The following is a 27,557-nucleotide window of genomic DNA, read 5'->3' as shown; positions in this document are numbered from 1 at the left end:
CACGAATTCAGCGTTTATTTCTTTAAAAACAAACACACACACACACACACTGTTTTTCCGTTTACTTTCTCTCGTTTTGGACATTTAGAAAAAAACGTTGCATTTCTAGATTTGCTTTTAAACAACAGCAAAACGCTGTCTCACATGTGTCAACACTGTTTACACTCAATCTGCTCGTCTGAAGGATCCATTTCCTTATTTTACTTCTGTTTCTACAGTTTTATTACTTTAAATTTTCCAAAGATTATTAAAGCAAATTCGATTCCATCACTTATACTGTATTGCTCACAGTAACTATACCTTCTACATAGCGGCATTTTGGTGGCTTTGTAGTAAACATGTGACTGTCAAAGACTGATAAAAGGCCTACATTTATGAGAGATATTTAATTTTATGCTTGTTAGCAACACCAGCAAGAACAGGCAAAGTTTTTTTAGGTGACACTAATGTTATTAAGCAAAAGTGCTCATGACCTAGTATCTTACATTTGTGTATAAACTCCCAAAATTAATTAATGAAAGCTATGTGTGTATACATAGCACTAGCTTCCAAACCAGCTTTACCTTACCATTACGTCACAGCCTGCAGAACTGGACACACTGGGGTAGTTTAGGTAAAGAAATCGTTGAATTAGGCAAAAGAGAATCTTTGATGATCATGTTCACCATTATGATAAATCTGCTAAGCCATGTTAATAATATCTGAACTAAATCAATGCATATGCAAATCAAATCTGGCTAGAGCCCTGAGGTTACGGACAGGGTTGTAGATTCAATACCTGGTTTTCATGCTACTGTTGAACCACTGCTGAGCTCTTCTGACCGCTACTCGGGTGCTCCAAGCATGCGTGTGTGTGTGTGTGTGTGTTTAACTGCACTGATGGGTTTCCTAAAAAAGAGCCACCAAATAGAGATACCGTGAAAAGGTTTTATTCACTCACAGTAGAGAATGTAGTCCAGTACACTGGTCAAAATGATGCACAAAGTTAAGGTGTTAAAGTAGCTCTAAAACAGGAAAAAAAAATCTCTTTGATTTTAGCATTTAAGAAAACCTTTATCAGTACATATGTTCTGCACTTCATTTACATTTGATTAAAACACATGGCGAAACTGAAGTGGATTTACATAATCTAGTCTCAGATCAGGTATTGATTTTACAGATGAAAAAGTTGAAGATGAAAACATAGTCCATCAGGCGGATCAGAATTTTGTCCAACAGTTAAGCTTTCTTTCCAAATTTTCCGCTTTTGTCTTTGTTCTTCTTCAGCTTCTTGCTTTGCCATTGCTCTTTATTTGTGCCCTCTGATTTCCTCTTCTTGTCACTTAAAGAAAAAATATAGGAAAGATCAAAAACATCATCTCACAACGAAAATCACACCCACAGTTAGCCTTTACAAGGGGAGGGGGTGTTGCGTCAGAAAATCTCATCTTACCTCTTTATGCTCACGATAGCTGTATGCCCTGCTTTCTTCAGCACTTGGTCCCATTCTTCATCGTCTCCTCGGATCATGTACCTGTATAGAACAGTGAAGTGTGAAATTGTTGTTTTAGTCTCTTTTTTTCAGGCATGTTTACACAGCGTTATTAAATTGGAGGGAAATGCAGGGTTTATGAGCCGGACACTTACTGAGAGAGATCCATATCCTTAATCTTCTCCATGTCCTTTTTGTGTTTCTCCTGAAATTCTTTAGCTGCCTCCTCCTAAAGGCAAGGAATGGAGAATTTAATATGGTAAAGCCATTAATGCTATTCCTCACTTCACATTCTCAGTTTAGCATTTCAAAGATTTTGAAGCGTACCAGATCTTCATGCAGTGGACGAATAGTTGGTTCCAGGTTAATGTCTTTGATTGCAACCATCTGTGCCTCTACTGCCTTTTCCTGGAGTGTGTTTAGAAACTGTCCAAAAAAAAAAAAAAAAAAAAAAAGAATTAAGTGTGAACATAATTTTTTTTAAAATACATTTAACACAAAACATGGTTTTTGTTTCCAAAGCCCTCCACTTTTTGGGTTTTGGTGGTTGTAAATTAACATATACACTACAGCCCTATCCAAACGGAATTAGTTTGTCAGGGGGTCCTGGGATAATTTTCTTTTTTATTGGTGTTTTTATCCTCTGAAATTTTATTCCCATCTGGAAAGACCATGTAGGTGTTTTTCTCAGACGTCTTCTGAGAGAAAGTTACAGGCTGAATTATCTACTGTTTTTCTCTGAACGCACATCTCTGAGTTTCATCACCTCACGTTTAACAAAATAGCTATTTGTCCACTGCCGCGCATCGTAATTACACTTTGGAAGCGCGTTTCCATGGAGATCCACATAAAAACAAAACAGCGAGTGGAAATGGAGGAGCTACTGAACGTGATGTCACGTGACCGAGAAAAAAGCCTAAAAACTCAATGGTTCTCCTCTTTTTTCAATTACAGTGCGGATGCAGGAGTTTTATCACTGAGCAGGAGTGTGAAATATTTTTCACAGACGTCCCCCTGAGAAACTAATCCCGTCCAGATTAATTCTCCTTATACGTACCTAAGTAAACATCAACATCATGTTCAGAATTTTTGGATCATTCTGTTCCTTAAATCAGTTTGACAAAAAAGTAAAATATCATTAAAATAAAAAATGTTTATCGATATTTAAACAGTTTTGCTTGCATTCTCCCTATAGAACTATAATACCAGAATAAAGTGAATCATTCAGACAGGTAAATAGTAATGTGAAGAGCAAAGACAAAACACATTGTTTTATTGCTCAGCATGGACCACAGTCTTTTTAAGCATATTAAAAAATCCTTAAAACTCTGGGTGAATGCTTGCTGTATGACATTGTGATTTTTACATAAATATGGCTTCATATATGTGTTTTTATAAATTGTGTTATGACCATTGTATGATAATAAGGCAAGGCTTTTTGAAAGGGGTGCTATGGAAATCATGACTATATAAATCATAAACTATTTAATATCTGAGAGAAAAAAAAAATCTAAATGAAGGTTTTGGAGTGATCTAGTTAAAGTCTGATTGAGATGCTGGCGGATGATCTTAAACAGGAAGTTTATGCTGGAAAAAGAAGAGTAGAACGAAATTCCTCCACAGAGATGAGAAACACTCGTTCACAGTTATCACCAACAACTGATGCCATTGACCCAGCTATCAAAAATACTTCTTTTTATTTGTGCTAAACTGCTGATAAGGTACAGTTTAATCTGATTTATCAGCCAGATAATATCCTGCTATGAACACAAACAATCTCTGCTGCTCCATGCTGTTTACACACAAAGTGCAGCGTTCACCGCTCTGAGCCGCAGCACTGTGTATAATAAATCTGCGCCTCTCGTCCCATTAAAAACACAGTGTTTAAAACACGCAGCTGCAGATTTTCAGTGTTCTGTGTTAAAGCAGCTTCACCCTGCACAGATATACACGCTGCAACACAGTTCTCACTATATTTACTTTCTTTCTCCTGTTCTAGACAGCTCTGACCAATCAGAGGGGAAAATGTGCTCGTGTGATTTATTGGTGCGCATTTTGGTGCGTTTAGGTTTATATCTGTGTGAAACCAAATCAAACGGAGAACGAAACGTTCCAAATAAACAAACTCATCAACTAATTCTGACAATAGAAACCAACTACAGGTGTGAAAACGCTCTCTTATACTCAGCAAATTAAGTTCTAATTCAGAAATCCTTACAACCAAGCTGAGATGTTTACAATAAAGTAAAAACAGTTTCCTCTATCCCCTCAAACATACAAGTATATAATAGTATTTAAATTGACACTAATATAAATATAATTTAATTTAACATTTCTTATATTCATTCTTTTATTTACATTAAAATATCCACTGTAAAAACTTGCGTTTTAAAGCAAGCAAGTCTTTTTTGCTTGTTCTTTGTAAAATACTATAGGTAGTTGTATAGGCAGGCTGCATATAAAACTTTTCCTCAGCCTCCACTGTCTGCAGTAAGTAGTAAAAGAAAATCCTCAGAAATACGAGTTTATCAGAGAGACGTTAGGGTGTCAACATCAACCAGTGAGTTCATGGCCCCGCCCACCTCGTCTCAGGACCGCCCACAGGCAGATATGAACCCGGGTTACAGCAGAATGAGCTATAGCTAAGGAGGAGCTAACAGCTCTGTTACAGCTCTCGAGTCTGACGTTAAGTGAAGTTTAAGTGTTAACTTTATCCAGCACTCCGTGCTTTATCTTTATAACTAAGGCTGTGTCTCTGAAAACATTTTGTCCTTTTAGTTTTAGAGCTGTAAATTTGACAGGTAGGCGGTCTCTTGTGCAGTGTTGTTAGCCAATCAGAGGCAATATATATATATATATATATATATAAAGCCACTTCTTGTTCTTTAGTCACAATGTGTCTTTGGCACCTTAGAGCCCTTACCTGTACCACCTTGCGAATGAGGCGATTGAACAGTCCCATGAGCTGAGAGCTGGGCAGCTCAATCTCCTTCTCCAGGTCATCTACAGTCTTGTGCTGCAGCCCAACACCCAGGAGCAGAGCCTGCAGGAGGTAACAGATAAACATGAGCCTAAACTCAGCTTTTCCTCTGAGAGAAAACTTCAGAAAAATAAGCTTGGACTTACAGACTGAGCTGCAGAGAGGGAGATATCGCCCAGCTGTTTGAGAAAGAACATTCGGGCGACGGCAGGGACCATGTCCATGATGAGATGATAGTCAACCATGTTCCTCGAGTACATTTCCAAACGCTTCAGATCATACGGTGTAAACTGGGCAGCTAACTCCCCACTGTTGAGTGCTGTGATCAGAACAATTAGAATAATGAATCAGGTTATTTGATTACCTGTAATAAAACACAAGTTCTGAAGTAAATAATATAAATTTATACCTGCTGGGCTGTCGTCCTTGATTTTCTTGTTTTGTAGAATGTTCAGGGCTAAAGGAGAACTAAAGGTGCTGAACTGGTACGAAAGTAGTGACAGAAACCGCCGACGAAAATCTGCAAAAAAAAAAAAGATAATAATAAATAAAACTAGAAAAGGCAAAGATCGTGAACGAACTTTAAGTTGGCTTGGAAAAGTACGCTAATAGCGTTGAAAAGTTAAAATGGTTGCTAAGTGGTTGCTAGGCAGTTGTGATCATTTCTAAAGTGGTTGCTAAGCGTTTGCTAGGCAGTTGCTAACGTTTTCCAGGTGGATGCTAAGGTGTTGCTAAGCGGTTGCTTGGTAGTTGCTAACGTATTCCACATGGTTGCTAAGTGGTTGCTAGGTGGTTGCTAAGCAGTTGCTAACATTTTCCAAGTGGTGGCTAAAGTGTAGCTAACTGGTTGCTAGGCAGTTGCTATCATTTCTAAAGTGGTTGCTAAGCGGTTGCTAACATATTCCACATGGTTGCTAAGTGGTAGCTAGGCAGTTGCTAACATTTTCCAGGTGGTTGCTAAGATGTTGTTAAGTGGTTGCTAGGCATATGCTATAATTTCTAAAGTGGTTGCTAACGTTTTCCTAGTGGTTGCTTAGGTGTTGCTAAGTGGTTGCTAGGCAGTTGCTATCGTTTCTAAAGTGGTTGCTAAGTGGTTGCTAGGCCGTTGCTAACGTTTTCCAGGGGGTTCCTAAGTGGTGGCTAAGTGATTGCTAGGCAGTTGCTTTCATTTCTAAAGTGGTTGCTAAGCTGTTGCTAGGCAGTTTCTAACGTTTTCCTGGTGGTTGCTAAGGTGTTGCTAACTGGTTGCTAGGCAGTTGCTATAATTTCTAAAGTGGTTGCTAGGAAGTTGCTAATGTATTCCAGGTGGTTACTAAGTGGTTGCTAGGCAGTTGCTAACGTTTTCCAGGTGGTTGCTAAGGTGTTGCTAAGCGGTTGCTAGGCAGTTGCTAAGCAATTGCTAACATTTTCCAGGTGGTGGCTAAAGTGTAGCTAACTGGTTGCTAGGCAGTTGCTATCTTTTCTAAAGTGGTTGCTAAGCGGTTGCTAGGCAGTTGCTAACATATTCCACATGGTTGCTAAGGGGTTGCTAGGCAGTTGTGATCATTTCTAAAGTGGTTGCTAAGCGGTTGCTAGGCAGTTGCTAACGTTTTCCAGGTGGTTGCTAAGGTGTTGCAAAGCGGTTGCTAGGCAGTTGCTAATGTATTCCACATGGTTTCTAAGTGGTTGCTAAGCAGTTGCTAAAGTTTTCCAGGTGGTGGCTAAAGTGTAGCTAACTGGTTGCTAGGCAATTGTGATCATTTCTAAAGTGGTTGCTAAGCGGTTGCTAGGCAGTTGCTAATGCTTTCCAGGTGGTTGCTAAGGTGTTGCTAAGCGGTTGCTAGGAAGTTGCTATCATTTCTAAAGTGGTTGCTAAGTGGTTGCTAGGCAGTTGCTAACATTTTCTGGTGGTTGCTAAGTTGTTGCTAGGCAGTTGCTTTAATTTCTAAAGTGGTTGCTAAGCTGTTGCTAGGCAGTTTCTAACGTTTTCCTGGTGGTTGCTAAGGTGTTGCTAACTGGTTGCTAGGCAGTTGCTACAATTTCTAAAGTGGTTGCTAAGTGGTTGCTAGGCAGTTGTTAACGTTTTCCAGGTGGTTGCTAAGGTGTTGCTAAGTGGTTGCTAGGCAGTTGCTAACATTTTCCAGGTGGTTGCTAAGGTGGTTGCTAGGCAGTTGCTAAGTGGTTGCTAGGCAGTTGCTAACGTTTTCCAGGTGGTTGCTAAGGTGTTGCTAAGTGGTTGCTAGGCAGTTGCTAACATTTTCCAGGTGGTTGCTAAGGTGGTTGCTAAGCAGTTAATAGGTGGTTGCTAAGCCCTGGCTGGGGTGCCGGGGTGTCCAAACTTTTGACTGATAGCTGCTCCATACAGCAGCTCCTCCATACACTCACAGTACTGGAGGAGCAGGGGAGAGAAGGGGTTCCGTGCGCAGAGCTGCTGGTGTGCGAGATTGCAGGGAGGGCCCCCCATTCATTCCTATGGGAAAAATTTGTACGACAATTGTACGAAAACCGTACGTCGTATCGGTTCGTGAAGCATATTTTCAGAAAGAACGCGGTAAGTTTTATAGACCAGCCGAATTTCGTCTTTGTATCTCAAAAATTGTGACCTACGTGGACGTTCAAAATTCTCCCCTATTCATTCCTATGGGAAAAAAACGCTCACGTTTACGAAGTTTTTACGAAAACCGTACGATATATCGCTTCAAAAATCACAAGCACCCTGAACCGGTATAGGTCCGACGATCCTGCAAAATTTCAGGTTTCTACGTTAAAAGCCCTAGGTAGATAGTGATTAAATTTTGCGAATAGAATAATAATAATAATAAGAAGAAGAAGATTACGAAGAACAGTAAGGTGGCTTTTCCAAGCCAACTTAATAAATAAATAAATACTCAGACCTGGGTTTCAGATGCCATATATAAGGGGTCGACAGGCGGCCCGTGGGACAGATGAAGCAAACATGAAACATTTTGTTTACATTCCTCCCGTCTCTCTGTCGCGCTCTGCGTGACTTTAGTTTCCGCCCATTCTTGGGCTCCTATCTTCTTATAAGGGCATTTTTTTCTCCGGTCGTGTCCCAATTCACTAACCGGTGCAGCGATAATGCACGGAATTTTGAGTTAAAGAGGAGGAGAAAATATGTTAAAATAGTTCCATTACTGCTCTGTTTGTAGCTGCGCTGTAAGCTCTGCATTGTTTCTGGGTTACTGTAAAAAAACGTTTTTTAGGAAATAAATCTGTGTAGAATAATGTCCAAAACTTGTTTGAATTTAAAATAATTTTTTAGCGGCGAGACCTGCGGACAAACCTGTCCACAAACATTTGAACATACAGTGGTATGAAAAAGTTTGGGCACCCATGATAATTTTCCTTATTTTTCTTTATAAATCATCGGTTGTTTGGAGAAGCAATTTCAGTTAAATATATCATATATAGCAGAAGAATACAAGGATATTTGAGAAGTGAAATAATGAATTTACAGAAAATGTGCAATAATTCTTTAAAGTAAATTAGGCAGGTGCATACATTTTGGCACCCTTGTTGTTTTATTGATTTGAAACCTTTAGCACTTATTACTGGAACACAAAATTAGTTTGGTACGCTCATTGACCTTTGACCTACATACACAGTTGAATCTAATTATCTCCTCTTTTCTTATCTTCTCTGAAGAGCGGCAACATGAGAGCCTCAAAACACAAATATAAAATGACCTGAAAACAAAGATTGTTCAACATCATCATTTTTAGAGGAAGGATATAAAAATCTCAATAATCTCAGAGATTTCAGCTGCAGTTTCCACTGTGAGGAACCGAGTGAGGAAATGGAAGAACCACAGAAACAGTTCTAGTTAAAGACCTGAAGTAGCAGAACAAGAAAAATCTCAGATAATCATAAATCATTAATTCATGCAGAGGAACAAGAACAGAGTTCTGGAATGATCATCTCAGATCATCTCAGACCTGAATATTATTATAAATCTGTGGTGTGATTTAAAGCAGCTGTTCATGATCAGAATCATCAAACCTGACTGAACTGGAGATGAATCATCCAAAATACCTTCAACCAGAAGAACTGGGCACAGAAGGAGGCAGGTTGTTAGGAATGTGAGTGATGAGACTCACCTTTCCAGAAGGCAGGCAGCCACTGTCCCTCTGAATCCTCTGTGTTCAGCTCCTTTAACATCACGCAGGAGTGCTCCCCCGTCAGGTCATTCTACCAATTACAACACAAGACTGTATCACTCTTACACAGCAGCACAAAACCATACTCTACACTAGTGATGTCTCCAATTTGATCATGTGATCAGAAATCAGTACTAATCATGCAACTTTAAAAGGATGGGAAAGATCCAGAGCACTGATTTTACATGATTTTACATTGTTACTATAGTTGAACATAGTTCACTATAAACTCTGCTGCCCTTTGTTCACTGAGAATGCCCATGTTGTGCTCACTCTGGCAGCAACCATCCCTCACGTTGCTGAAGACACTCACTGTTTCCCTTTGCCAAGGTGGAATTTGAAAGAAAAGGCAGTATATGCAGCTACACTGATGTCTATTTCCTCTTTTAAAGCTCTTATTTATACAGTAACTCAGCACATTTCAATATTCTCATTTTAAAAGCATCAAAACTGCCATAAGATATAATACACTAGAAAACTCTAATTATACCACAGTTAGTTCCGACCCTGCAATGTGTTTGGCAGAAAGGCGTTCTTTGAGTGTCCTTATCAGCCGGTAATGCACTGTAACCGAAGAACGTCATATTACTCCACCACATACAGGTAACCTAGCAACGATGCAGCGCTTACAAACCAAACAGCGCAGCTACAAACAGAGCAGCAATGGAAATTTTTCAAATCGCGGAGTATTTATAACCAAACCGATCATATACTCTTGTCCTCTTTATCTTTAAGCAATAATATATTTATTGAAAGATTTTGAGTTAGTCTGCCATGTTTTATCTACACTATTATTACTGTCTCCCTCCCAAACATACAGAACTACCAGCATTTAAAAAATATTATTAAAAAGATGCATATTTAAATGGAAATGATTCATATGGCATTCGGTACTGATTTTGTGATAAAAATGGTATGTTTTAATACCGTTGTTTCAACAATAATGTAAAGTTCATTTAAAAAACCTGTAAGGGACAACTAGGATCTGCTATTTGCAGATACTCAAAATATTTTTTTTTCCGGCTTGGGAGCAGAGAAATATGATTGGGACATCCCCACATTAGACTTCTTAATTTAAACATGCTGAAATAAAACAACCGTGCTCTTCATCCTTACTGGAGTTTGTCTTAAGTAAACAGGAACAAATCCAGCTTTCTTCCAAAACCTGCAGATGAAAAGAAGAAAGACAAACTGAGCCAAAGGGCTGCAGGGATAATAGAAAGCTGTGATACAGTGTGATACAGCCGTGTATGTTTATAGCACGTGACTGTATTTACTTGAGCAGCTGTGGTGTCAGACCATACGACACGCCCAGGTAGTCCAGCCGCTCTGCTGTCCTCTCGCTCAGCTTCAACAGGAGCGGGGGCAGATCCGTCCGCGGAGACACCACCTCCTCCAGCAGACTGACGGCCTGAAGCGGAGAGAGAGAACACCGGGCAGTGATTTCTCCTGCAGTGCAGTACAGTATCCAGTGTTCATGAGTGCAGCGTATGCGTGTGTAAACGTTACCTCGCTACTAACAGAGGTGATTTTACTGGCGGTCGGCCGTTCCCTCTCATCTAATACAGGAAACTGTCCCTTATAGTAAAGCTCCAGCAGCTGCAGGGCACGGCTTCCATAACCCATCTAATAAAGAAAAAACAAACATTATTCAAAATGACTTAAAACAATAAGTTAAGTGTTTTAATATTGTCTGTTATGTTAAAATCTTTTCATCATACAGATTAGCTTTACTTCATTTTACTCTAAATATCAAATAGTTATTTATAAAGTAGAATCTATAGAAATTCTCCTCTACACTCTTAAAAACAAAAAAACATCTTTGAGTAATATCACAGATGAACCACACAAAACAATTTTTAACAAAGAACAACGATATGTTCAATAGCCCAATGTGTTCAGGAATTGCATAGATAAAGTTAGTTATAATATAAGGACACTTCACATAGCGTGGTTCATCAAAATGTACTCAGCTTTGGTTCACGTTTAACTAAAAAAGGCTAAAGGGCATATCTTACCCCCTGGTAGTCAGGGTTCACTGCAATTCGGACCACCCTCCCCCCCGAGAGGCCTCCAAACTCTGCGTCCTGAAACTGAACACACCATGCACACAGCTCTCACAATCAAACTCAAAATACATTAAACACATTCTGAGTGATGAGGTGATGTTCTCAGATACCTGCTCAGACACAGTCCACGGGATCAGGTCTCCGGATGCTTTTTTCCCTCTGGATAAGCTGTTGAGGATTGACTGGCGGGAAATCTCTCCCTCCAGACACACCTTTAAGGGAAATTGAGACAATATAACAACAAAAATTTAACTTCAGTAGTGCTGGGCGGTATAATTAAAATGTATATCACAGTATTTTTATTTTTTTGGCATGACTGGGCTTTAATATAGGTTTGTGACTTACTGTACTGTTAGAATTACATATGGTCGCTGTCCAATGAAAAACAAGTATTTCTAAAACAGAAATTTACAGGAAAAAGAGAGAAAAAAAACGTCTAAACTTTCAAAGAAAGTTAATATATAAAAAAATTATTTCAGCTCATTTTTGAAGTGTTTCTATTGGTCCGTTCATCAAGAAATTTTGGTACAGTGTGAGGGACAGTGTGTTCAAAATACGTAGTAAACTAAAAATTGACAAAAATGAAGATACTTGTTTTTCATTGGACAGCAACAGTATAGTATAAACCATTAAGGCTTTGATTATTCTTGAGTTCACTATTGTCTCCCTAAATTACACAATATATGAAGAAATCAGACTTCATTCACAGCAAAAACCTATAAACAGACCTAAAATACTCAGAGTTTAAGTATTAAAAAGAGATACTTGTCATATGTCCTACTGAACAAGTTAGACCTACGTTTTATATCAATTTACAATGTGTCATCACTGAAGCTTTTACAGGCATTCAAGTATTTAAGAAGCTGTTTATTAGTTTATCACAATTCCCAGTTTAGTGTGCATTAATATTATCATTCAAGATACAGTATTAATATATTTAAATTGTTTATAGTTACTGCGCTTCAACTTTATTTGCACCTCGTATCCAGAATTGTAGGAAGTTTGATCTATTGTGTTAAATAAAGGACTGACCGTGGGCTTGTCTGGGGGATAAGAGGAACTTTTCTCTGAGCTGTGGATCAATTGCACAATTCCACTACTCTCTTTCTGAGCAAATGGATAATTTCTGTTTGCTGTTGTTTTTCTATTTTATTAGGATAAAAACAGTCATACAGTGAGGAACAGCAGCAGGACCTCCTCAGAAAAAGGGCTGTTCTTATTTTTCTCCAGGCAGGACAGAGAGTTTGACTCCACTTTGTTATGAAATTGTGCTGAGATTGTGCCAAAAAGGCTTGTTTAAAAAATTCTCTCTGTCTCTCTTCTCTTCCCAAAGAAAGAGGGGAATGGTGAAAAGCTGAGAGAAATGCGACACTGACGTAAATAACAACCAAGACGTCAGAGCTGAAGACTGAGGCAGATTTAAGAACAAAAGTTACAGTATGATTAAGAAGCTTTAACAAATCAGCCACATAACTTTTATACCTACATATGCAATTTATAACAAATGATTTTGTTTACCTGCACAACTGCTAAGACCTCCGGTAAAGAGTTGTGTGTGGGTGAAACAGGAGGGAGCAGGCAGAAGAGGTGGTGAGCTGGAGCGTCTGAGAGCAGCTGCAGGTCATTGGGGGAGTTCTGCATAAAGAGATTCACAGTTAATTCAGTATTTTAAAAGACACAGCGTCTGTGCAGGAAGAAGGAAGGGTTCACTCACCTTGTAGTGAGAAGCTACATAGAGGGCCATAAGCCGCTGGAGGAAGGCCTCGGACGCTTTGTGGTAACAGAATAAAGTGTCTCTGTTAACGTAGTACCTGAAATCAGAGGCTAAGGAAAAACAACATGATGCACCGAACACAATTAAACATGCACTGATTACTAGGGTTGTGCCTATGGACGATATCATCATCCATCGTCATTTATGATCCAACATCGCGATGGATGGTAACCATCGTGATGCCACGCCCACTTTTTTGTTTTTCCAGAAACATGCACTGACCTTCTTTAGGTCTCCTTCACCTTAAACTTTAGCAGGGACTGTAGGAAAAAGATCAAATCAGGTATATAACTACAAATATGCCTAATTGGTATATTATATACTGAGTTACTAACAGAGTTATTTCACAATAAAAGTAACTAGTTCCCAGTAAAAGTAACTACTGACTTACTTTTGTTACTCGCCCTTTAAAAAATGTACAAAAGAAAATAAATTATGCAATTTCTATTATTATTAGAAAAATAACAAACGAAAATAAACCCAAAATGTTGACAAAAATACAATCTAACGAATTTCAAAACATAGAAACGAAAAACGTTAAAATGGTATTAATATAACATAATATTATATAACAGCTGGATCAAACAACTCAGTTTAGTTAAATAAATTAAGATGAGTGAGGACCTGTAAATGTAATCAAATATTGTCAAATATAAAGGATAAGTTGAGGTTTCAATTATTTGAAACTGAAACTAACTGAAACTGATATTATTTTGCACACTATTAGAAAGCCTTTGATTGTGTTTTAAATGAGTTTTTATTTTACATAAATTATTTTTTATTCATTTTAAATATTTTTAGTAGTTTATTGATCAAATAGTGTTGCATTAAGGCAGAGCTGAATGAACTGGATGTACTGTAGCTAAAAAGGTTTTATGGACCAAGTAATAATAGGATTTTTATTAGGGCTGCATGATTTATCGCCATCGCGATGTGCGCATGTTTTTTTGCAATGTTGCAGTGTTTTGATTCTTGACACAAGAAGTAGATACACAGCGCTGTCTCTGGGTCTGTGTGAATGACAGGCTGCTGCTGCCCGAGATTCATTAGAGGGGGGCAGGAGTAAACATAAGGTAACCGCAAGCTGTGTACCTCAGTCCAGCAGAGTTTTGAGCAGATATTTCCAGTTACAGCTAAATTCACAATTTTAATCCCAGAAAAACGCTTTTATTTACCTTTTAAAAAGCCATTTCAATGCCTGATTAAAGGGCATATTACTTTTGTTTTGCTTGGCGCTTACTCTGCTCTTGATCAGGCTCTTGATCGAGTGTGCGGGTGGGGGCAGGGCTGGTGACGTCATGGGCCCTGCATTGTTTAATATCGCAATAAATATTGTCAAAAAAAAAAAGAACATCTGCAATGCAACATTTTTCCAATATTGTGCAGCCCTAGTTTTTACACAGAGAGAGACAAATGTATTGGGACATGTGTACTCATTGTTCTTTTTTGAAACTAAGGGTAGAAGGGTTAAAAAAAAATGTTTAAAAATGGTCCCCGTCACTCAGCACACTATCCAAAGCTGTGCTCCTTTAAGAGTTACTCAGGTCTTTCCCCATCATTTCACTTTCTTTAGCTGGACTGTTAAATAAAGGCTGTGTGATTAAGATGCGCCCCACAGCCCAGTTCCACCCAAACAAATTAAAGGAGTTTGTGGTCAAGCAGGATAAAGCCCAAATATGTGGACTGTGTTTTTCATGACAGAAAAAAAATAGTAGTAGTAATAATAATAATAATAATAATAATAATAACAACAGTTGTTACTGAACACAGAATCCCACCAAAAATGCTAACAAACCAATTAATTAAAAGGGCAACCAGCAGAGTAAGAACTTCATCCCATTCCTTAAGAAGATATTTTTCTTTTTTTTATGCCAAGGAGATTTTCTTTAGTATCAGTCTTTATATACTTCTATTAATAACAAACATTTGAATTTTTTGTTCAACCCAAAAAAAAAAATCCCTATTCCAAAATATAATAACAAAACACATACCAAAAGTAGCATTGTACTGTTTTTGAGACGTTACCAAAACATGAAAATATCTTACTGTTGCAACCCTACCAACACTATAGCAGCGTTAAAGAGATTTTGCAGAGAAGAATGGGCTAAAATCTTCCAAACCGCTGTGCAGAAAAAGTTCAATCTAAATATGCAATACTGGATCATCTTCCACAATAAACAAATATATATATATAATTATATAATTATTGTCTCATTTGTTGCACTTTTGTTTTCATTTTTCATGCAGAATTGATGCAAAATATAGCACATTCTTTTGTTCACAAACTTTCAAGCACCACTGTATATGCGCATGTTTAAGTCTTGATTTAAAAAAAAAAACCTTTGCACAAATATAATATATATTTATGTACACTTTTGCTCCTAAAAAAGGTAAAATCAGCGAAGGCCGAATACTGACACGTCCGTATCTGTACACTAGTCTTAACCATGAACTTCTTATTTAATTATTGCTTTAGGATACAGGTCACAGGTTTCAGGCAGGGGGCAGCCGGAGATGATGTGAGGAACACTCAGACAGTCCAGACACAGCAGTTCATTCAGCCACTTTTCTACAGGGTCTCCTGGAGCGTAGCGGATGGACTCACTGAGAGACACCTCATGGAGGGAACGTGCTGCAGAGAAAGAGTTACGTATTAACAATCAGCCACATGCAACTCTGACAGGGCCTAGTGATACAGAGCCCCTGCAAACACCTGCAGACATACAGAATAGACTACAAAGCACTGAGCAATGGTGTTCACAGGAGAGCACTGTGATAGACATGCTGCTGTCTAAAATCCATCCTAAAATCAAACCACTGCCACATTATTGAACTGCAAACAGGCAGTAAACTAGATCAGGCACAATATTAAAAATGATTGTATAAAAGTGTTTTTTTTTTCCAGATCTTGCTTAAAACAGTTTGATCACGTGAAACTTTTTCAACATACTGTCGAGCCTTAACATCAGCTCAAAACCTCAAGCTGCAAGATAATGAACTCCAAACACACAAATAAAATAAAATTATTTGTAGCTACAAGAAATGTTTGGTGGATGTACAGGTTAAAAGTTTACTTACCTTTTCTAGCCTACACCTGTGTTGGTTGTGTGTTAAGATAAACTTGTGTGTTTATAATTGTTTTTTTTTCTTTCAACTGTACTGCTAAATACTGTAGCCTTATTTAATTTCTGGTTTCAATATTTTGTGCAATAGCCCGTAATAATAATGTATTAAATTTTGTATAATGTATGAAACATTTTTCGAATACCTTGTGGTTCTAGATATAACACACATCAGAAAAGTTGTGAAAAATAGATGAAATCAGTTTGTGGAGTCCTAAAGCCTAAAGTTTGTTTGTTTCTTCTTATGCCAGGTTCACACTACACAATTTTAGCCCAGGTTTTTTTGTCGCCAAAAGTTTTCCGTATATTGATCGAGGATTATAACTAAATTTAAAACAATAAAACAATAAAAATGATGTCTGTGGTGCTGAAACATTTGATATGGTTCTCTGTTCAGGACATAATTGAAAACGATCAGAAACCTATAAACTCTAATTCTGCTCAGTTGCTGTATATAAACTCATTCATGTTGGACTCACTTTAAGTGCGTATTCTCCTCTATAGAGATTCTCTGGCATGGCATCACTATTTCTCGTGATAAACGTGTTTCTGTAGTGCAGCCAGTGTGTCTGTGATTTCCCATAGAGAGAAACTGTTTAATCTGTGACCCCGTGGTGATCAGTCGTGTACTGTAAAGGCTCAACAACTGAAGGACTCAGCATGTAGTGCGACCAGCCCAACGACTGACGATTTAAAATGTTGTGTGGTGTAAACCTGGCATTAACAGGGATGGGGGAAACACGTCACTGGGCAGTTTAGCTACAGTGTGTAATATTTAGATACCTGCTGCCAGTCTGGCTGTGCTGGTTGTTCTGTTTTCAGCGGAGAGACTCTGCTGGCTGTCGGCGCTTTGCTGCCTGAGCTGCTGAATCAGCTTAAGAGAAAGCGAACGTCCCGTGCCCTCATACCTGCACAGAGAGGAACACCGGACACATCACATCCACTGACACCGCTCACAACTGCTAGTATACCAGTAATAAAACAATTAATCAAGAAAACAGCACAAACATTAACATGAAGTACATGAAGATCTTTCACACATGGAAAAAAATAAGAGGGCAAAATTAAAAACTGAGTTTTTTGATTTTACCAAATTAAAAACCTCTGGAATATAATCAAGAGGAAGATGGATGATCACAAACCATCAAACCACCAAACTGAACTGCTTGAATTTTTGCACCAGGAGTAAAGCAGCATAAAGTTATCCAAAAGCAGTGTGTAAGACTGGTGGAGGAGAACATGATGCCAAGATGCATGAAAGCTGTGATTAAAAAACAGGGTTATTCCACCAAATATTGATTATTTCTGATCTCTTAAAACTTTATGAATATGAATTTGTTTTCTTTGCATTATTTGAGGTCTGAAAGCTCTGCATCTTTTTTATAATTTCAGCCATTTCTCATTTTCTGCAAACAGAAATTTAATAACTCTTAACGCCATAGACGGTCACATGTAAGAAATCAAAATGATATTTTTATGCAATACCACATTAAGATTAATCTAAATCTATCCTGTGCTTATTTTTGGGCTCAACACAGTAACCAGTAAGACGTGTAAATCCTGCTGAACTGACCCGTTGATTGTAGAGGCCATGAACACCAGGTAAGGGCCGAGCAGTTTCTTCACCAGGGGCAGCGGGATGGCAGCAGCCTCATCAATCACCACCAGCTCGGCCTGACCCAACTTCACTGCGTCAGCGGGGTGGATGTACTGTGGGTCACAGCTCAGGTCAGAATTAGGTCAAACCACCAACAGCACAACCGACAGAGGCTCAGAAGTTCATATTAACTCATCATCTACGTGAATGCCATGGCAACAAAGGGCTTTTAACCATTTCTTTGAACTCTAAAATGATCTAAAATCCACATGGGCCCAAAACTATTTATCCTGGGATAGAAACACACACAACGTATCTTGTTTTTTTATATGAGCCTGAGCACAGTGTACCTTAACTAGAATTATACCACATGAAGTTCTGACCCTGCAATGTGATTGGCTGAGAGGCGTTCTGTAAGTGGAGTTATCAGCCGGTAACCGAAGCTCTCCATGTATTACTCCGCCACATACAGGTAACTCAACAACGACGCAGCGATTACAAACCAAACAGCACAGCTACAAACAGAGCAGTAAAGGAACTATTTTAACTGGCGCAGTTTTTATAACCAAACAGATTGTGTTTTCTCCTCCTCTTTAACTCAACATCTTTGAATAAACTGTGATAATGGAACTGTGGTATAGTCAAAATTAGGGGTGAAATGATTACTCGAGTAATTCGAGTTACTCGATTTAAAAAATTGATAAATTAATTTTCGGTGCCTCGAGGAATCATTTAATTAATATTAAAACTCAGAGCATGGAATTTAGCGGGGACTTTTAATGTAAAACAGCGCTTAGCGTTACTTCACCCACAAACAGGAAGCAGGAAGTGGAGGAGGCAGAGGTTTTTGAAGCGGAGAGCAGGTAAATTTAATTCATAACAAATCAATAAGATTAACATTAATGTACCTTAATAAGAGAACAACAGCGCTGTGGAGTGCTGATTATTATTAATACTGTATAATGTGTGTTTGATTAGTTTATTACAAGAGACAAGTTCTAGACTTAATACAGGCTTTATGTAATCAGTAAACACAGCGCTGTGTATAACACAAGTACCTGTTATAGTTAGCTAAGCTAAAGTTGGAAAATGGCTGGAAAATACACGGCCATGAACTTACTGTATTGCCATTTAGCTAAAGCCAATGTTTATGCCTTTATTATTGAATAATGCCCTATATTTAATACTTACAAGAAATCCTAATTTGAAATAATTTAACTTAATTTATTAATTTATTAATTATTAAATTAATACTTGTGGTATTTATGTCTACTTTATTTTTTATTAATTCCTATTTGTGTTTGCAATGTGGAAATGTATGTTGTAAATTAAACAATTAAACCAGATGGTCATTCATTATTAAGTAAAATTTCTTATTTTATGAAATCTCTTTATTTATGTTTTATCCGATTACTCGATTAATTGAATTGATTTTTCAGTAGAGTACTCCATTACTAAAATAATCGATAGCTGCAGCCCTAATCGCAATAATAGTTGTGCTGCGGGTCTCGCGCCAACAACCGCAGCACAACAGTGCCAATATTACATAACACCAACCTCGAGTGTATTGCTGATTAATTATTTGGCTTTTGGCAATAAGTGGATAAATCTTGGCTGGGTATTTGAACAATGTTCTTTTTAGAATTGGACTTTAATTTAATCAGCTCCATATATTTCTAGTTTAGAGCAGACCTGTGCCTTGCTGGTGCACCAGCAAAAAAATTTAGGCACCCAAAATTTCGACCACATGGCATTTAATAACAGTCTTATAGTTCTATATCACTTTTTTTTGCTGTCCATATTGGCAATATTGACTTGTAAATACTTAACTAACAATCTGTGCAACATACATTTCTGTTGGTGCCTGAAGTTCTTCACTGAACTAAAATTTAATAAATGAAGTAAAAACAGAAAATCTGAAGCGTTTTAAGGGCTTCAAAAAGTAAAAGATTGTAGATTGTAAAAGATGCTGTAAATACTGTAAATCTCTTACAACTTTGGGTGATTTACTAGTATTTTAATTGACTCCACTAATATAAATATAATTGCATTTTACATTTCTTATATATATATATATATATATATATATAATTATTATTATTTTTTTTTTTACCGGTACATTTAAATATTCACTATAAAAACTTGTGTCTAAGCGTGATTAATAGCAGTTAATCAAAGAATATTGTTGTAATTAATCTGATTACATTTTTTTATTGATTGGCAAAGCTGAAATATGATGCTGAGGAATGACAAAATATACCAGCCCTGCTTAAAATGCTTAAAAATCAGATTTTTAATATTAGGAGAATTTTAATATTTAAATCAACAGTTATCAACATTTTATTTTTATTAAAAGTTTATTTAGTCCAAAAAAAATTGGATGTTCTTTTTTAAATAAAAATGAATATACAAGTTGGCCTGACGGCAGAGAGAAGATTAGCCACAAGGGCTAACAGCTGGCTAACTGGGAATCCTAACAGTATTTCTGAGCTGAATTAATCGCGGTTTTTAACCACAGATGGATGTGTTTGTGCTGGTTAGGGTGGGTAGGTCCTGGTGTAATGGATTATAATGCTGATATCCCAGTATTCATGCAAAACATTTACAGCTGCATGAGGGCGTGATGAATTAAGACATTTTGGAGCGTTCAGCATTACTGAAAAACAAAAATAAATTAATATAAATTAATCTGTTGATTTTAAACCACAACTATACTGTTAGTAAGTTACTCTTCTCTGCACTGAGCTATAAAAACAATCCAAACTGAGGTTTAAACACATTAGAGAGGAAAGAGAGGCGTCACTGTACCTGAATGGTCTGTCGATGTTCCTTAAATATGTTGACTCTGACCACAGCTTTATTAAACTCGGGGTTTAAAGACTGGATAATTTCATAATCCAGATGTTCCTGCCAGACAAGATCATTAAGTTTAAAGATAAATAAACTCCTAACATAACCATGCATTCTGATATATAACTGGCATTTAATTATATTATTAATCACAATATGTAAGGTTCTGTACGACGACACTGCACTTATTATGCAAATACAATTACATAACAAAATTAAGCCCTAATTCATCCAGACCGAAGAGGACCACACAACTCACACCGTGTAAAATATCCTTCAATTCTAGCACATATAAAGTATCAGTCAAAAGTTTGGACACACGTTTTCTCTTCTTATTCAGTGTGTTTTCTTTTTTTTTGTATGATTTTTATATTATTAATTAATATTTTATATTATTTATCAAAGCTCTACAGCAACACACGCTGAAATATGTAAATAAAAAGTGTTAAAAAAAGAATATGTTTTATACTTTAGATTCTTCTAAGTGTCACATTTATCTTTGGGGACATATCTGCACACTTTTGATATTTTAATCTCAGTGTCTTCAAGAGGGAGTGCAGGGGTCGGCAATTGTTTGAACCATAATGAAAAAAAATAAAAATCTTCTCTGGTGTGCTTTTGTTTACATGCCTCCCCTGTCTCTCTCTCTGTGGCACTCTGCGTGACTTCAGTTTCCAGCTGTTCTTGTTTTTCTGCCCGTTCTCATCTCCTTATTAGGGCTTTTTTTCCCCGGCCACGTCCCAATTCACTAGCCGGGGCTGCGGTTGAGTATTGGACCATGACCCTAACGACACAGGTTCAATCTCGTGTGAGGAGCGGAGTGTTTATTTATGTATTTTTTCCTTTCTTAATTTATTTTATTTTTTTATCTGCTTTGAATTCAACTGTTCTGTAACTGGGTTTAACAACTCACTGACCTGGAGAGCTACTAGTCTCATTGCACTTCATTTTACAAAACAGAATTTATTTTTGCGGCCCGCCAAGTATTGGCTTGAAAAAAATATCTGGCCCACAGCCAAACTTAATTGCCAAGAGGTAGAGTCACCTTTTCTCAGCATCTTGAAGGAGTTCCAGGGGTGTTGCTTTTACTTCACGCTCAGTTCATCAGGTTTAGATCAGGGGATTAATAGTTTTCTTTTAATATTAAATGAAGAAATACAGAAAAACGCTGAATAGGAAGGTGTGTCCAGACTTTTAACTGGTACTCTATATAGATTTAGTAAAAGCTAGTAAAATTAACTGTGATCATTACCTGATACTGCAGGGCATCAAAGCCTTTGAATATGAACTCAAACAATGTGTGCAGATTGTCTGGGCTGGGCGACGTAACAAAGATGTTGGAATATCTGTAATAAACAGATCATACAGTTTAATATGTTTTAATCAAACATTTGATTAAAGGTGATGTGTGCCACTAAACAATATACAGAATACCACCACACACCCGAAGGCCACAGCTCCGGCCACAGCCAGCCCCAGAGCTGCAGACTTGCCCCGGCCTCTGGCAGCAGTGAGGGCGACAGTGCTTCTCAGAGTCTTTTCAGATATCGCTTCAATGAACTTTAGCACAGCTTTTGCCTGAAAATCACACATAGACACAGAATAAAATCATTAAAAATATGATCCTGCGTCTCGCTGCCCGAGGGACGCATCTATACATCTTTCCAAGCTTTATCTCATTTATTTCCTTCTATTTTCATGTTTCGTACATAAGGCGCACTGGATTAAAAAGTGACACTAGTAAAAATGCAAACTAGAAGGGCATCACCATGTCTCGCCTCTAATTCATCAGATCACACAACTGTATTAAAAAAAATAAAAAAAAAAACTTTTCTTTCAAAGTCAAACGAGTGCTGGATGTTAATCTACACAGATTTTTCTCCTAAAAACTGTTTATTTAGTTTGGTAAAGCGCTTCGGTTTAATTACAGTAAGCTTAGATTTCCAGGGTAAGTCAGGGTGATATCAGCTAGAGGTTTGTCCCACGAAGCTTGTTTTAACACAGTAAGGCTACAGTCTAATATACTCACTTCTGAACAGCACTAGTGCTGCAGTTAGTGGCTAATGCTAATGCCTGACCGGTACAATTCATATATGTAATGCTCACTGGATTATACTGTCCATTTTTGGGAAAATGTAAGTATTTAGGTGTGCCTTATAGTCCGAAAAGTATGTTAAATAAAGGGAGAAATGTTTTTGTTTCTTTTTATAGGAATGTTAACTAATAAAATGGCTTTTTTCCTCAAGTCTACTTGTGTAGATAATGTATTTGATGTGAAATGATTTGGATCCTTTGTGATTTTAGACAGACTGTCCTGGCAAGTGAGACGGAGGACATGTACTGTAGAAGCCTCTATTCCAGTGCGCGTGGAGAACGTGCTTAAATGTTTTGACTGGAAACGTAATCCCATGCAGGCGTTAACATGGCTATAATTCTTCTATTTAACAGATCACATGGCTGTGTTCCAATCCAACAGAGCAATTAGTCGGATTATTACAGTTTGTAGCATTGGGCTAAACAACATCCAGTTTGCAAAGAGGTAGTCAGCAGAAGATGACATGTCTCTCCAAACCATCACTGATTGGTGGAAACTTCACTCTAGACCTCGAGCAGTTTGGACTGTGTGTCCACTCTTCCTCCAGACCCTGCTCCCTTAATTTATAAATGAAATGTAAAATTTACTGATGATCAGTGATGGTTTGGAGAGACATGTCTGTCATCTGCTGGTGTTGATCCACTGTGTTTTATTATCAAGTCTAAAGTCAGTGCAGTGTCTTACAGCACTTCATGCTTCCCTCTGTTGACAACTTTTATGGAGATGCGGATTTCATTTTCCAGCAGGACTTGGCACACTGCCAAAAATAAAGTTTATTTTTAATGATATTCTAATTTTGCACAAGTACTTTTGCTGAGCGTTTTATTCGTGTAAAATATAACTTAGATAAAAGCTCTTTCAGCCGTACCTGGTCCATGGTTTTGCAGCAGTCCACTAGAACACCCACGGGTTGAGTGTCCTGCAGCGATTCCTTCAGGTCCTGCAGCTCCTGCTCCCCTGACGACTGACCCTCCTCCTGTAGGAAGAGCCACACAGCATGAAGGACAGCAGTCCAGGTAAATGATCAGGACGTGTTATTGACAAATCATACCTGATTTTTAGGTGGGACAGGTTTGACATTTGCAATGTGCTTGGAGATCGGCAGAACATTCAGTTGGTCATCGATAACAACGCAGGTCTGACAGGAGGACAGGGACAAGATAAACCTGTGAAGATGAAATGGAAACAGTCGGTTAAATGAAAATGTTCTGCATCACATCTGCTGAACATCTTTAGTAGGGCTGCACGATATCGGAAAAATTGTACATTGCAAATGTTCTTTTTTTTTTTTTTTTACTATATATTTTGCAATATTTAACAATGCATGGCCCATGACATCACCAGCCCCGCCCCCACCTGCGCGCTGTCTCGTGTCTGAACCGACCATGAGCTGAATCAGCACCAAGCTCTCAAAACCCAAGAAAAACAGCACAACAACAGTGAAGCCTTTAATCAGGCTTTTTAAAAGGTAAATAAGCGTGTATTTCTGGGATTAAAAGTGTGAATTCAGCTGTAACTGACAGCTGTGCTGAACTGAGGTGCACAGCTTTCCACACGTGCATTTACAAGCACACACCCAACCATGTGGATGGAGGCCGTGCGGTTACCTGCTGTTTACTCCTGCCAACACCCACCCTCCCACCGCCCCCTTGAGCTTCTCAGGCAGCGGCAGCCTGTCACTCATACAGAAACAGAGACAGCGCTGTGTATCTACTTCTTGTGTCAAGAATTAAAACTTTGCAACGTGTTTGATTTAATTGCCTTAAGTGACCTCGCACATCCTAACATCCTAATGATATTCTGTTATACAGTATTTTACACACCTTTCATTAAACCGTCCAACAACGTCCTGATGGGCCTCAGTCCGGTAGCGGGAATGAACATCCTGAAAAAGACCACAGACAATCACAACCAACCACAACCAGACTCTTTAACACTGGACTCCAAATCTCCAACAACCAGCAAGACGTTTACCATGGTCATTGTATAGAGCTGCTTCAGTGAGTTCATGGTCCTCAACAAAATCACCACAATGCCTCCACCTTCCACTGTCTCCACAGTTCTCGCCAGGAGGTTAGGAGTCAAAGCCTCAAAATCCTTTTAAGTAAACAGAAACACAGTCACATCTATCCAGAGTACATGGATTTCATTTCTGAACATAAAGTTGGAAAATGTGACAAACCTGAAGAACACACATGCCGTATGTGTTGCCAAGGATTTTGTGGGTTTCGTTGTAGTAGCAGTAGCGGATGTTGGTGGCAGCAATAAAAAGCTCGAAGGGATCGTCTTGCTTCAGGTTCAGCGTGCCTGTTTTTATCTTTTTCTGCAGCTGTCGCATCCTCTTCTTACGATTACTGCAAATTGATCACATTTTTCAACTTAAAAGTCTACACATTTTCTACAGTGATATTACAACTCCAATTCTGATGAAGTTGGGGAAATATTGTGTGAACAAATAAAAACATAAATTGATGATTTGAAAATCCTTTTTAACCTATTTAATTAAATTAACTACAAAGACATGATATTTAATGTTCAAACTAATAAACTTTATTGGTTTTGGCAATTAATATTCATATATATATATATTGAATGTGATGCTTCAGCACGTTGTAAAGTAGTTGGAACAGGATTGTGTTTGTCTCTGTGTTTCATCACCTTTCCTTTAACACTCAGTATGAGTTTGGGATCTGAGGACACTAATAGTTAAAGGTCTTTAGGTGGAATTCTCTCTCATTCTTGCTTGATGTAGGTCTTCAGCTGATCAGCAGTTCCGGGTCTCTGTTTCGTACCTGCACTGCTGGAACACCTGCAGGATGTGTCTCGGCATTGTCTTGCTGAAATAAGCAGGACGTTCCCAAAAAAGACGTTGCTCTGACAGCAGGATGTGTTTCTCCAGAACCTGGATGAAGCTTTCGGTATTAATGGAGCTTCAGAGATGTACAGGTTCTCCATGCCATGGGCTCTAACATAGCAGTTGTTCACAAAGTGGTGAATTTCAGCCAACCCTTGAGTCTTTTAGAGATGCTCCCTTTTTACCCAATTCTGACAGTCTTTGAGCATTCCTCAACCTTCCCATTCTTTGCTGACCCTGTCCCAACTTCTTTAGAAATTCAAAATGAGTAAAAAACAATTAGCAAAAACCAATAGAGTTTATCAGTTTAATCATTAAATATCTTGTCTTTGTAGTGAACTCAGTTGAATGTAGGTTGAAAAGAACTTGTAGAATCATATGTATGACCACACCTGCTAAAGCCAAGCTCTTTCTTATAACACCAAAGGACTGATGGTCTTGCTCGCACTGTAGCTTTGGACAGCATATGGTGCAGGATGACAACCTGCAGCGTACACAGAAGCAGAACACAGGGGATGTAAATGTAGAAGCAAAGTGTCAGGTCAAACGGTCAGCGTAACATTTAGCAGTTTAATTTTCTGACTGTATCAAGCTAAATTCTAAATGATGAAGAAATAGGTTTTCATCCAACTTTTAAATTATCTAGTTTTTTTATTTGAGCCTTTCCCAAACAGAATTTTAAGAGAAATGAAACGTGGAATCTTCTCTCAATTTTCAGATCGGTCCATTTTCTATCTTGTAACCAAAATATGATGGTATAATAAAAATTGCAAAATGCAAAAATTGCAAAATCTGAAAATAAGATTTTTTTCCCCCCCTGAAATTATGATTGTGAGGGGCAGAAATGAAAAAAAAAATTAGATAAATGGATGAAAACCTATTTCTTGTACACTGCACTACATTTAAAAAAATGAAAATGAGTTTCTACATTCAATTTTCTATTTTTGCATTTAGCCACAAATGGTTCGAAAATTAAATTAATAAACATTACACTGACCTCAAACAATCGAACATGTGATACTGTTGTTTTAAATAACAGACTGAACCCAGACCACTCCTTCAACTGAATTCATTTACATCATATAGCACATTTCACTTAATACTGTATTGGCAACAACCTTGTATAATAAATGTACTAAACAGGGTCACAAAATGTAATTACATTTTAGCAAACTGTTCCAAATATAAAAACGTATGATTTAATGTATAAAAAGATATGTGAACAGTGGGATCTGAAGACACTGTACACACCACACCAACTGAATCAACTGATGATTACATGCAACTAATCTTTATCTGTAAACTACTGCTGTGTTCATTACTGCATAAGTTAATAGTGTTACATTATGAAGTATCAGTATTTTCTCCATAGTGGAGAAACAGCTTAACAGAGCTCTAGAGCCGAGACCCAAGTGAGCAAATCAATGGTGACCATTTCAAGGAAAATTTCAACAAGAACCTTTGAGGTATTTTCCAGTGCACAGCAGCCAATCAGATCACCAGCACAGACCCTGTATCAGTACCAACTACTGACACCATCAGCAACTCGCAGAGAACTCCAAACCCTGGACCTGGAGAACAGTGACCTGCTGCACATATTTTAGTGATGCCCTGCTTTTAACAGCAGGATCAGGATGTTAATAAACTGATCTGCTGGATTAAATAGGTTAATGTGAAGAGCAGAATGTAAACATGCTGCAGGCGGAGGTTCCTCTGAACTCCACGTGTGTATTAGTGTAGCTACAGGAGGAACAGGCTGAGGAATCTAACGTTACCTGATCTCGACCATGATCTCCCACCACCACAAACAGGCTGCGGTGATGAAGCGCCACTCCGTTCTCGATCTGCACCCGGATCCGGTTATCCACCTTCTTCCGAACCGTCGCCATGCTGATCTGAACCGGATCAGAAGCCCTGAGCAGCAGCAGGAGGAACACAACAGCTCACACTTTACTATTTAATATCAGTTACACTGAACACCCGACACTAACACTATAACTAACCCTAAACACTAAACTCAGTATCAGTAGACAGGCTGTACCCCGCGCGCTGCTGCAGTTTCCAGGCTGAACCCTGCGCGGTAAATCTGATATAAACCGGGAGGTAATATTCCTGTATTTACTGAATCAGATCATCTCTCAGCACACGCGCTGCGGCGCTCACGTGGGAACACAGTGCCCGATCTGACGTCAGAACTTCTGCGACAGCGGGAGAAAGGACCCCGCTCGGTTGTGTCCCAAATCAGCCGGGGCACCCTACAGAGTGCGCATTTGGGCTGTGTCCCAAATCAGCGCCGGCCTCGGTTCGACAGCATGTCTGGTAGTATTTTTTGAGCACCAAAATTCTTTTAGTATTTTATATCCTTTACTTTTTCACTTTAAATTCTCTCAAACTGTTGCTTTGTTGTTTTAAAAACTGCAAACAAGATAATTTTCGCCATTCATTTTTATTTATTATTATTATTATTATTATTATTATTATTATTATTATTATTATTATTATTATTGTTATTGTTATTATTATTTTTATGTAGACCAGGTAAGTTTAAAATGAATATTGAATACTTTTGATATAATTTCCTCTCGTAT

The 27,557-nt window shown here is 38.1% G+C and overlaps 1 protein-coding gene across 1 annotated transcript; it reads right to left on the bottom strand.

Annotated features, from left to right (window-relative positions):
- Positions 1 to 913: 913 nt before the first annotated feature.
- On the bottom strand, positions 914 to 27,161 carry nat10 (N-acetyltransferase 10). The gene is made up of 28 exons (XM_022664366.2): positions 26,745 to 27,161; positions 25,362 to 25,453; positions 24,298 to 24,469; positions 24,090 to 24,212; positions 23,939 to 24,000; positions 23,167 to 23,281; positions 22,984 to 23,091; positions 21,465 to 21,598; positions 21,273 to 21,366; positions 19,979 to 20,077; positions 17,147 to 17,283; positions 16,357 to 16,481; positions 14,933 to 15,083; positions 12,392 to 12,488; positions 12,196 to 12,312; positions 10,788 to 10,889; positions 10,627 to 10,701; positions 10,118 to 10,234; positions 9,886 to 10,019; positions 9,725 to 9,773; positions 8,549 to 8,639; positions 4,861 to 4,971; positions 4,598 to 4,770; positions 4,395 to 4,514; positions 1,799 to 1,897; positions 1,627 to 1,700; positions 1,433 to 1,513; positions 914 to 1,321 (listed from the first exon to the last, which is right to left on the bottom strand). Exons 1-28 carry the CDS (start codon positions 26,856 to 26,858, stop codon positions 1,219 to 1,221), a joined length of 3,069 nt encoding a protein of 1,022 aa, XP_022520087.1. The 5' UTR covers positions 26,859 to 27,161; the 3' UTR covers positions 914 to 1,218.
- Between the last annotated feature and the right edge of the window lie 396 nt (positions 27,162 to 27,557).

This window comes from Astyanax mexicanus, unplaced genomic scaffold, assembly GCF_023375975.1.
Source record: "Astyanax mexicanus isolate ESR-SI-001 unplaced genomic scaffold, AstMex3_surface scaffold_37, whole genome shotgun sequence".
NCBI lineage: Eukaryota > Metazoa > Chordata > Actinopteri > Characiformes > Acestrorhamphidae > Astyanax > Astyanax mexicanus.
The sequence above is the reverse complement of the archived record's forward strand: the minus strand, read 5'-3'. Positions and strand labels throughout refer to the sequence as shown.